At 36.5% G+C, this 12,436-nt stretch overlaps 1 protein-coding gene across 1 annotated transcript; it reads left to right on the forward strand.

Annotated features, from left to right (window-relative positions):
• The first annotated feature begins 8 nt into the window (after positions 1-8).
• C7H2orf66 (chromosome 7 C2orf66 homolog) lies at positions 9-12,270 on the forward strand. Its single transcript, XM_031601151.2, has 4 exons — positions 9-8,979; positions 9,516-9,660; positions 10,549-10,749; positions 11,966-12,270. The coding sequence occupies exons 2-3, from the start codon at positions 9,538-9,540 to the stop codon at positions 10,729-10,731; spliced, it is 306 nt and encodes a 101-aa protein (XP_031457011.1). The 5' UTR covers positions 9-8,979; positions 9,516-9,537; the 3' UTR covers positions 10,732-10,749; positions 11,966-12,270.
• The last annotated feature ends 166 nt before the right edge of the window (positions 12,271-12,436 follow it).

Below are 12,436 nucleotides of genomic sequence, written 5' to 3' on the forward strand. Positions count from 1 at the left end.
AGGTAAGGAGAAAAGGTGTTATTTCTTAACTGGAACTACAAATGTTGATATTTTCAGAATTGATTCAAAGCTGGTTGCAGTATGTCACATTTTTGCATCATCTGAAAAGGAGATTTGTCACTTTTTGTTACCTAAGGAAAAAAACCAACCACACAATAAATGAAATGCCATTTAATTTTATTTCTAATACTTGAAGTTCTGCTCTGGTAGTTTTTTTTTTTTGAGCTGATACATGTAGCAATTTATTCCAAAATATTCATTTGCAAAGTTAAAATGAAATCAGCAAATCTGACAAGTATTGCAGAAAGAATGGGGACTACCTGTATGCCAAAGAGAGCTTTTTAACTACCTGGGCCACCCTTAAAGTCATTCTTAAAAAAAAAAACAAAAACAACCTTGATACTTAAAGTAAACAAACAAGAGGCAACGAAAAGCATTATTTTATAGGTTGGTATTTGATATGAAGTCTAATTTTCCATCTGTTTGCCAGTAACAAGGTTGTAAGCCTGCCACTTAGCTTTTTTTTCCCCTAAAATCTGATTTATCTCCTTCAGATCTTGACAGGATGAACAAATCTGATTTGTTGCCTGTGCATAAAATTAATATTTGAGAAGCCTTTTTGATCAAGGTGATGAAGTTCAGTTCAATGCATTGATGAGTGTGCTGATAAGGAAAAAGTTTTGTTTGTTAATACTGAGAAAAAGTGCAGCCATTTATAGACCTTTAATGCCCTGAGTTACTGAAAATGGTTTTGGAGGCAGTTATGGTGTGTGTACAGTAATTGTGCTGCTGTTTCAAGTCACCAAGCGAGTAGAAAACTGTCAGTTGCAAAAGAGACTGAAGTCGATGCTTTTGACATATCATGGTGAATGTTAATTGCTTAATTTTTAGGTTTGGCTCTTTACATCTGCTTTTTGGGGGGACATAATCAAACTAGCCTTTATAAGCACTTAGCACTGCACCGTAAGTGGTTTTAAATCTTCCATCACCATACCTTTAGGGGAGCTGTTGTTTCTGTCACCAAAGCTATGTGCTGCTCTTTCATACCTCTGGAAAAGTGTACCAATGAGTGACAGTTGAAAAGCAGATACATTTTTGATGTTTAAGTAAAATAGTTTTTCTACCTTTTCCTAGAGCTAAAGCTATAAGCTAGTATTCATAGTAAAATACTTGAAGTCTCTTAAAGTTTATTTGACAAACCTATTACAAATATATATTTTTTTATTTATGGAAGAATGCATTCAAAACTTCCTAATTGGGACATTTAAAGATAAAATAATAAGTATACATTTAATCTTATCAATAAACATTACATTTTTTTAAATAAATGTAAGTGTTTAGAAAATTCTATAACTTTTACTGAAATCTGCCCACAACTTCAATTCGTTAGTTACGTCTAAGCATGGAACTGCTTCAAATATGTGCTCCTGGCATTACAGCCTAGAAAGCAGAGTCAAAGCTGTGACATTTAAACTGCAAGTTGGTGTAAGATTTAGGGTCTCATTCTATGTTCTTATATGCATGCAAGTTTTGCAAGTCAGTCTCTCATAAAAGATCTTTTAAGCATGATTTCTCTGCGGTTCTTGGTGGGTTGTGGTCTAAGTTCTCTTGGAAATGTGTAGTATCAGAGTTAATTTTGTCTCTCTGAAGTTTGGGAATGGTACACAAAAGCTTGTTACTTCGCAGTACATTATTCCAATTGCTCCTTCCATATAGAGTTATCCTTGATTTGCTCTATCCTTCTGCTATAGCACAAAACTAGAGGTTTGCAGTAACAGTAGGCACTGCAGATGATGTAGTGAAGATACACCGCATCTGTCCTGTAGGCCGTTGCTTTATTGAAGTTTTTCATGCGCATTGAAGTACCAGTGAAGACTTGGTTTTCCTCCAAATTCTTAAATTACTTCAAGGCTTATATTAAATGTTCAGATGTGTATCTTTTTTAAATGTTAAAAGCTGTATTCTGGGATCAACTCAGGCTTCTCTATTTTCCGTTCACGTCACTCTAAGTTTGAAAACAGTATTAGAGACCAGTACCTGACAACTGAAATCTTTTACAGAAGTCAGCAAAAGTAGACATGAGATACATAATGAGTGCCAGACCAAAACTGAAATATGGAATTCCTCACTGTGACTTGAAACTTGTATCTTTCTAAAGCAAAAAAACAAAAAAAAAACAAAAAAAACCCACCAAAACACCACCACCATCACAAACCAACAAAACCCACAACTGTGTGCCTTAAACCAGTAAATGAATACACACTAACTGTAGCCTGTGGACTTGTGTAGCCTTACTTTTCTTTTTTGAAATCAAAGGTAGTTGTGTGAATCATTCTGATAATTGGTTTGGGGAAAATCATTTTTTACTTTTTTTTTTAACTACATTTACAGGCATTAAGATTAATGAGGAGTGCAATGTACTTAAGGTTTGGAATCACACCACCCAAAGACAGGAAACCTTAGCTGACCTTAATTTCTCATTTCTTTCTATAATGGCAAAGAAAATTCAGGAAGAAAAATTAGTGTCAGATGTGTCTCATCTTCTAAATCTTTGTGTCAGAATTTTTCAAATTTAGTTTATTTTCTTCAAAATTATAGCTCAAGTAAAATACTTTATTTTAGCCATTAAGTATCAACATCTAGTTGAAGTGGTTTGGGTAGAGTTGAGAGGCAGAGATGCATTCGTTTGCAAGCTTTCAGACATTTGAATAAGGAATTTCATGTTTTCGGAAAAATGTGTATGTTTGAAAAAAAAGTTCTGCTCTTAAATCATCAGAAAGAAATATTCAAGCTTTAAAAATCCTGCTTTGATGTAGTAAAAAATAAAATGAAATTCTTACTGTTTAGTGTGAAGAACTGAGGAAAAGCCACTTCCAAATGATTGTTGGTATATTTTGAACAAAATCCCCAAATTCTTTTTTTTTTCCCAGCAATAGTACTAAGTAAAACCAGTTCTTGAATAAAGGTGTCATATCTGGGAGACTATCAGTGGGCTGTGGACATTGAGATGTGCACACAAAATGATTTCATGTCAGCTCATCACAGTAATTAATAGCAGTACAAATCAGTTTATAACTTTCTTTTATTGAGATATGGAATGAATCTGGCTGCCACAATGTTGTTTTCATTGTGGAATAACAGAAAACATGATTTTTTTATTTTTTTATTTTTATTTTTTGTCAGCCCTACTGATTCCTTGTAGGCTATGAGTTCAGGACTGTTAGAACTTTTTCCAGTCACCTATGTGTCTCTTCTTTGTTCTGTGCTGGTGTTGTTTCATCAATCCTAGTAATGGTTGACTTCCTGGCCACAGGAATACTAATGTGAAAATCATTGAGAGGGCCAAGCTACTTTTAAGGCTTTTATGTATGATGATGAATCTAGAAAAAATGTGCAAACCTAGTAACTTAATTCCTTTGTTGCCCTTTAATTGTTTTTTTCCAAGCACAAAGACAGAATAATGTTGGACAGAATACTTATTTTGGGTGATGGGCAACCAGCTGGCAATTGATGGTTGTTTTTGTTAAGCAAGCTTAAAGCATTGAGAAGTGCTAGTTTTTTTGAGAAATCTTGTCAGTTACTAAGCAACCTAACTTTTTTTTTCTTCTTCTTGTTTTGAGTTCTTATATAGCTCGTGTAAACCTAGTATTTAAAGCAGAGCTAACTCTAACAGTTACAGATGTCTATAGTTGTTAACATGGTCTTATCAATAAATGTTTAAATAACACTATAATAAATTATTGTGCTTATTAAAAGAGTTATAACAGAATTCTCAGATACATCTGCTTTGTGTGATAAGCTAGAGCCAAGTCTTTGTCTTGTGAGATGCTGAAAAAATCTTGGAAAATAGGTATCTTCAGCTAATGTTTAAATTAGTGAAAGCTGTTCATGTGAGTCATTCAAAACTATACTTTTAAATACTGGTCCTTTTTCATTAAAGGCAACTTGAATGAGAGCTACACTGGGACTTTCATGTTTTGCTGGTTTCCATGTCTGTTGTGTACAATTCATATTTTTTTAATGTGTTTTGGTTTGTTTGGTTTTTTTACATTAGTGTGCATGATACAAAAGTACACTGTATAGAATAAGCTTTGCTAAATAAACACTTCTGTATATTTTTGTATGGTGTTTTAACATGGTTGCATTAGTACAAATGGTGGTAATTCACAAAAAGTGCCACTTACCAATCATGCTCTGTGGAGTGTTGTGAATGTTACCTGTACATTTGTTGTACAAACACGCTAATGAGTGTTGTGATGAACATTTGCCTTTAGTCTTTGCTCAGGTACTGATGTGGAGCAGTTCGGTGCTTTACCTTCTAACTTGTAATAGTCGGGACTCTAAGCAGAAAATAAAATCAGTGAACAAAAACATTGTGGTTAGAGCATTACTTTCCATAATTGATTCCCTTTTTTTGCATCTTAAGCAGAATGCAGTAAAGATCACACTTGATGAAGCCTATCTCAATATCTTAACCTTGTGCATCTTACGCTTTTACATCTGTCTTGCTACCTTGAATGGGAAATATAATAGAATGGAAAAATATTTGTCGAATAATGTAGTTTATATACAGCATCATGTGTATGAAACTTGTTCTATAACTAATCAGATTTAAGTTTGCCTCTCATTCTAGAACAAGGCTTTTACTGTTTTGAGAGAACTTGCGCAAGACTGAATGTGCAATACAGTGAGCGTAGACAGTAATTCATACATATTCAAGTATTACCATGCCACAGTGACTGTCATTACTACAGCAACTTTCTAAGGATTTGATTTACTGAAGATGTGCTTCTACATAGGCAATTTGAGAAAAACCCAGTGCTTAAATTTGATCACATTCAAAAATGCAGGATGCTGACATCTGCCTTAGAAAGCACTTCTTCAACGAGGTACTGTTCTCCAAGGAGGAATCAACGTAGTCCAATTTGTGTAAGTGTCCTAATAGTGTATTAATATGATTGTATACTAATGTATGACTTTGGAAGAACTGTAACATATTGGCAAAGAAAAAAATGGCAGTAAGTTTTAACAGTCTTAAGTCGAATAATTTTTAGTGTAAATGCTTTTAGCTTAGAAAGTAATAATACAAGTTTATAGAGTTTTGGGGTTTTTTTAAGACAACTTACAGAAAATACATTCTAATTGACTTTGTTCATTATCCACATGCTTCATCAGTCAATCTGTTTGAATTCTGTTAAGGGATACCATAACAGTCCTAAAGCAATAACACTTGTTGCAAATTTACAGATGTCGTCGACATTGTTTACTGGTTGAATATACTGCATAGCCCCCACAGCTTTCTTTTGGAGCAAATCAAATGAACAAAAAAATTAAAGTAAAAATAAAGTAATGGCTGGAATAAAACTGCTGCTGTTCTGGCTTTTTGGTATTTGTTTATTTAAGTTAAATAAAGAACTGAAATGTAAGCCCAAACTGCAAACCAAGTTGTTTTTTTTTTTTTTTTCTTTCCCTTACTGTCATTGCCTCTAGAGGAAAAATACCACTTCTTCTTGATTTCACAAGTTTGTGAACACTCCTGGAGAGCAAAAGGAGGATTGTGAAGAGAGGTGATCACATCACCACCAGAGGTTTGGAAGGGTTTGAGCAAACAGCACCAACCAATGTGTTTTATGGCTATTCTGTCTAACACCAAATTGTAACAGCCTGCTAAAACTTTGCTCCAACAGCACTGACAGATGTCTGCTATTACAGTGGTCATGGTGTGAAGCAGAGATGTCAGAACTAAGATAGGAAGTCCCAGGGGAAGAACATTAGTATTTATAAAGAAGACAATGTAGTAGAAACAAGAGGTAAATAGCTGGTATCAAAACGCTGATTTACAAAACAGTAAATCAGTTCCACAAGATGTTCAAACTGGTGAAATGATTAAGGAACAAAATGATGTGGATAGCCAAGTGTTATGAACTGTTGTGGAGAAGAAACAGTTCTAAGACAAATAGCTCTAAAATAAACTTGGTGGATGGGATTCGGGCTAGGAAGATCTGTTTTTTTAGGCAACAGAACTGAATCATCTGTGCTTTGTTTACCACTGCTGTGTGCTGACAGCCTGCCACCTGAAGTGTTACTGGGCTCTGACTAATGAAGATGGGGCACTGGACGTGCATTTACCAAGGGAAGAGTAGAGGAAAGTAAAGCTGTGTGTATACACCTGTGCTTACTTGATGGTAACTAAATGAAAAGAGCTGATCAAAGACCTGTTGACCTTAACAGTGAGTACCATCAAAGAGTTCAAGCGGAAAATGTCTTGCTTGTGACTAAATTTAGGTGGAATTTCAAATTTAGCTGTAAGTTTCTTGCCTTAAAATAAGCCACCTCTTAACTTTAAAGATATTGATTGTGCATATACACAGGGCTCAAATGTGCATTAACCAACTGATTATACACTGAGTGTAAGAGGAATCAAGACTGAAGATTTTTGTATTTTCTTAAGTTAATATCACTTTGGTGAAATGATATCAGCTGATGTTTCAGTATATCTCAATTTTTTAATTTATTCAGGAAACACCAGAAATAAAATTCTGACCCAAGTTTCTGGCTGACAGAAAGCAATTGAAGTCATGATGAAGAAGATTAAGAAATATTCCTCAACATAAGCAAGTTTTATGGATGGAGGATCATTCAGATTCCTATCTGGGAGAGAGAAAGAAAAGAGAATCCCAAACAACTATTTTAAGTTCTCTTGATCATAAGTAATTAGATGTTCTACCTTAAGGTGTCCCAGTTAAAGCCAGTGGCTTTAAAGTGGCTGCTGAGTAACTGAACTGTATGTTGGAAAGAAATTAGGACTTTGTCGTGTATTTTTTTTAAACTGTTCATTAGAACATCAAAAATTGCTTTATTGTTGTTAAATCCAGACCTGCTATTTCCCTTCATAATTGTATTTTACGTCTGCTCTTCTGTCAGTAAGAAAAAGGATTAATTCTCCTTGTGTCTGATTATGCAGTTTCTCTCTTTTTTTAAATAGTATAAAAATTAGTTCTTTCCTTCAGAATTTGAGAGGTAGCTTGTTCTTAAGATTCTTCAGAGTTGATCTTAGAGGCAGGTGGATTGGGAAATGAGAGAACTCTGTGTTCTAAACTTTTCATTTGATATCTTGAACTTAGAAGACTAAGGGTACTTAATTTGAAAAACCCAAAATATTCCCAAAAGATGATGTATTTTATTTATAAAATCAATCAAATAAAACCAATAAAAGCAGCTGGGCTTAAATAACTGTAGCAGCAGCAGCTTTTACACAAAGCTAAGGAAATCAGAAGACTGCTGTGGGATATTAGTGCTAAATTCTGAGCTACACACAATTGTGAATATCTGATGAGAAGGATAAAACCTGCCTATAGATGTTATTTCACTGGGAAGTCCTCATTTTATAGGCAGGGAGTTGAGATGCAGAGGATCATGGCATGATGGTTGTTAAATATGTAGACTTGAGTAAGCTAGAAATGGTTCCCAAAAGAAATATACCAACCAAAGCCTGTTTTTCAAGTAAAGAGAGATATTATACTACTTTACCCTGATTTTAGATGAAAATGTCAAAATAAGAGTGTTCTAGTATTGGAACATTATGCAAACTGCTGCTCTTTCTCTGCTCTTTCAGTTTTGGCTTTGGAACTACTTTGGAACTAATTTTGGGACTACTTTGGGGTATGCAAATGTGAAGGTATCTCAAGTTTGACATGATGAAGAGAGAGTTTTTTTCCAACAAGAAAGGACTGGTCGAGGTGTGTGTTTTGCAGGAGAAATGATGCAAAATGTGCTTTCAGTAACTCACTAACTGTCCTCACAGTCTTGAAGCTTGGGCAGAAAAATAACTTGCATCCCATGTTGTTATCAAGCAGGTGAAAACACTCATGTTTTTGTCTAACAAAATTTAACTGGAACGTAGTGACTACCTGAAAAAATAGGAAATAAGAAAGTTTCTTTACTGGTTTTTCTCTTGCTAGTGCTATTTTGGCACTGATGAGTCTATGAACCATTGATGAGTCTATTATCAGGAAGTTTCATTTTGACAGCAGTAACTGATTGTGTTTGATGAATTTTTTTTTTTTTTTGATATTATGGTTCTTCAGAGATTTTTTTTATTTCAACCGTTAGAATAAGGTTTAGAATAATATACAAGTTGAACAGTACAAATTATACTTGTATAGGTTATGCAATGATGAAATTAATACTGTTGGGAATTTTTTACCCCTGTGAAATTAAGGGTAGGATAAAGATTTATTTTAATAAAAACTGTTAGTTTTAAAATATACGTTTAGGGATCCGTCTTATTATACTAACCAAAATATCACTTACATAGGAGAGAGAAGTGTGGAATGAATGCATAGGCAAAAAAAAAAAAAAATTGAACAGCTACAGGATGCTACAAAATAAGGCCAAAACAAATTAGTATAGTTGTTTTTGCAGGCTTTGTCTTAGCTTGCAGTATCACCGGAGGATATTGACTGCCGATAAAATCAGGGTAGGAAAGCAACACTTTCATTAAAATATTATGAATTTGGAAACAGTCTCTGCTTTTCTCTCTCTTCAGCATCAAGAAAATGATCTATATCTCATCTTGCTTGAAAACCATTCTACCAGCTGTAATTATTTGTCACCTTTCGGAAGATATCATAAATTATTTTTAATTAAAACCAGTATTTTGATACAGCTCTGCTATCTCTGCTGGAAATAGTTTTAAACTTCCTCTGTGCTTACCGCCAATTTTCTGCAATACAGCCTTAGGAGGAGGAATTTGCACTGCACTGTTCAATAGCAACAGGTCTTAAGAGTATTAAGGATGAAATTCTCAAGGGTCTTTATGTCATGGATGGAAATGGAATCATTACTGTATTTTTGAACTTCTGCTAACGTCATTGACACCCACCTACAGTCCACTAGAAATATAAGTGCAGAGATCAGTTCATTCACAGATCATAAGGAGACTAAGCAAGAAGGGGCAAGCCAGAGCAAAATTCACTGGTAAGCTTTATTTTAAAGAGAGTGAAAGGTAGAATGTGATTATCTTTTTTTTTCTTGACTGAAGGTGTGAAACTGTTCTTCAGTATCTTATGCCAGACTGTACTATTATTACTTTTATTAATATATGTAGTACGTTCTCCTTTTGTGCAGTTTTAAAAATTGAGTTATCTGGATCTCAGGCCACAGTTTTGCATGATCCTTGGAGCCTGTAGACTGGATGCTTTAACTATTCGGCCAGTGAAAATAGTTGTAATGTAATTACAAATGTAAATTTACAGATGCAAATATCCTCTCTTAAGCGTCAAACTGGTCCCTTTCAGGAAGAAACCAGTATCTAGAAATAACTTTGATATGGGAAACGCTTATTTACTTCCTAGTACATTAGTACAGAACCTAAAAAGTTCATGACACACAGATTTAATCTGTAGTAAGCAGATTTTTCTTGCCATGGATGAGTTATTTCCAGAACTCCTCTGGATTGCTTTATTTGTTGGTGGTGACAGTTCTGTAGGGCTGGTTCTTTGTCCTTCTTGCAGATAGTCTGTTCATCTCTTCGACATGTGGAAACTGGTGCTCCTGGGACTATATACAATGTTGGCTGTCAGAGGATTGGCAAAGGGTGCTCCTTTCGAACCAGAAGAAAAATGGAAACCTCTAGATAATCCTAGAAACAGAGATTTGGTAAGGAAATGCTGCAAGAAGCACAGTCTAAGTTTTGTGTTGTTGTTTTTTTCTGTTTTCATTTTCCATCACAATAATTTTTGCCCATTAAATTTAATGGCAAGAGGGTTTAGTAACTATGCACTTGACATAGTAAGTACAAGTGGCTGAGCATTCTCCAGTGCACACGTACCCTTAACTGAAGATGCATTCTCTGCATGCAGTAATGCACATAACTTGCTCACATCTTCAGCAGTTTTAGTTTGATTATACTGCTGCTCCTTTTATGAACATGAAGAAGAGTGATTATTATGTTTCTCTTGAAAGTGTACTGCTGGTTACACGCTTCACCTTAGGCACGTTTCCATCTGACACATCCTTGTGAATAGTGGCTGAAGATCTGAAAATTAATTAGCAGCTAAGAAAATATGATTAAGGTAACATTTGCAAGATCTTATAAGGAATTTGTGAGGGGGAAAAATCAGTTTCCCACAGTTTTCACCACTGTTTAAAGAATTGACTAAATTTTTCTACTTTTAAGCAATCTAAAGGGTCAATTCACATCAACTGTGCACTGTTGCTAGCTCTTAGAGAACATTCTGTGCTGTTAAAGGTTTCTCTAAAAGGTACTGTTTGCCCTCAGCAAGAGTTCTGCCATATCTATAAAAGTTATGGCTTGAATCCTCTGTGGTTCAGTGGGGAGCACAGACTACCAGTGAAATGTTGGTGGTCTTGGAACAGCACATAAAACGTAAAGCCATGGACAGATTGCACATGTGCAAATTATATTGCTTATATTACACTAGTTTATGATCAAAATAGATCTCATTCCATATAGGAGGGGATTGTTTCAGTAGAAATAATTAATCAGTTGGACGTACTCAATTTTCATTTATGAAATATGTTCAGTTTTTCAGAACACTCCAGGCATACTTTTCAGGTCGGGGTCTCGATCTCAGAAATTTCCCAGCTACTTTCACTGTGAACAATGAAGGACCAAGGCCGGTCATGTTCTACTCAGATCCCATTGCTTCTGCATTTGCAGATTATGAAGAAAGGAAAAATTCTTTTCCAAATGACTTTAAAGGCTAAAAGATGCTGCTGACTAAGGTAAGAGGATGCTTTTACGTGTAAGCCAGTGAAATCCTTGGATTTCAAGCATTTCTCAATTGCATCTGAAATATAAAAACAACTTGTTCTTCAGATGAAATTAAGTGTGACACCTTAACTCGTGCCTGAAGTTGTTTTGAAATTGACGAGGTTGAGACGCGTGAGGTATTTGCTACTTCTGTAATAGCACACATTTTGCTTGTGCAGATCTATGTAGCCTGTGTCTTATTTTTATTTTCATTTGGAGAAGCATGATGAAAATATACAGATACTAAAGAAAACCCACCTTATCTATTAATTGGTATTAGTAGAATTATAAATTGAGACTATTGGTTTCCTGTCATGCATGTATCAAAATGCATTTATACATAAGATACTGCACTGACAAAGCATATGGTATTTGTATGTCTGTGCATTCGTATCTGTCCTTTACTTCTACCACTAAAATTGAAGGTTGAATAAAGTAATAGTGAGCTCATTCACGCCTCTCCATAAATATGAAATAAAGTTGAAGAGGGCCAAACTTGAATTATTAATAAATGCAGCCTCAATGTATAGCAGGTACTTCTGAGCTACTTTATCTCCGCACAGCTATACTCTGTAACAAATACATGATCTCAGCTCCTTTTGAAAGTCAGTGAATACCGCTGGTTCTGAAGAAAGGTTAACAATTGTTTTCTCCTGTTTTATAAATAGGTAAAGATCTCAGTCAGATTTGAATGTAAGGACTTAGGTGATTTGTGCAGTGTTTGACAGAGATTAATTTGTTATCCGTGTTCAGCTTTGGATTTTTAGGTCTGCTTAACTGTAACCATTCATTAACTGTAAGTACAGCTCTTCTTATAAGAAGTTCCTCTTCTTATAAGTAACAGTCAAGATGGCATTCAGAGGTTTATATCCAAGTTCTCTTTTTTACCAAGTTATTCTCAGTAAACAAATCCAACACACGCACACAAAAAAGCCCAGTACAACGAGTTCTGTGCATGACAAACAGGTTAGGACTGGACGTGAGAAGGGATGCTGTCACATGAGCTACAGCAGTGCTGTACTCCAGTTACTGCTGGACTCGGTGCCGTGTAATTCAGGACAGCCACGCTTCCCTCCAGCCTTGGGAGCGGTGTCTGGAAGCAGGGCCCTTCAGCCGGCGCTGCCACGCATCGCTGTGGTCAGAGTACTTCTCTACGTGCCTCACGTCCTTGTTTCCCCTCTCTTTCAGGTGTTAACTTTCGGACTTCGTGCCAAGTGCTCACCTCCACAGCAAAGTGCTACTGCCTTGCCTTCTCCCGTGCCACCCCGCAGCTTAAACGTCCCCCGTGCCCCAGCTCTTGCCCTGAGGCGTGCCGCCTCGCTGCCGTTCCCGTTCGCTGTCCGTCGCCGTTAGCGTGGTGCTCGGGGGCAGCGCTGGCCGTGTTTATTCCGAATAAACGGGGGATGCCACCCGGCCTTGTTCAAAGTAGGCAAATAAACGTGACCTTTCGGCTTCCCGGAGCGAGGCGTCGTGAGATACGGGCGGGGAGTGCGTTCGATGTTATTTCACCAGAGTTTACCGCTTTGCGGGGAGACGGATGCCTCGGGCACCCCCCCAAGCGGCGCTGGCACTGCGGAGACGCGCTCCGCGAACGCCACGAGCTCCCGGCCGCGTGAGGAACGGCGCGGCTCCCGGGGGGCGGCGGAGCCCCGCACGCCC

This window comes from Phasianus colchicus, chromosome 7, assembly GCF_987193195.1.
Source record: "Phasianus colchicus chromosome 7, bPhaCol1.hap1.1, whole genome shotgun sequence".
In the NCBI taxonomy this organism is placed as follows: domain Eukaryota; kingdom Metazoa; phylum Chordata; class Aves; order Galliformes; family Phasianidae; genus Phasianus; species Phasianus colchicus.

Coding starts and splice junctions, on each gene's coding strand:
- C7H2orf66 (XM_031601151.2), top strand. CDS start 9,538: ATGTGGAAACTGGTGCTCCTGGGACTATATACAATGTTGGCTGTCAGA. Junction 9,661..10,548: donor ATCCTAGAAACAGAGATTTG/GTAAGGAAATGC, acceptor AAATATGTTCAG/TTTTTCAGAACACTCCAGGC.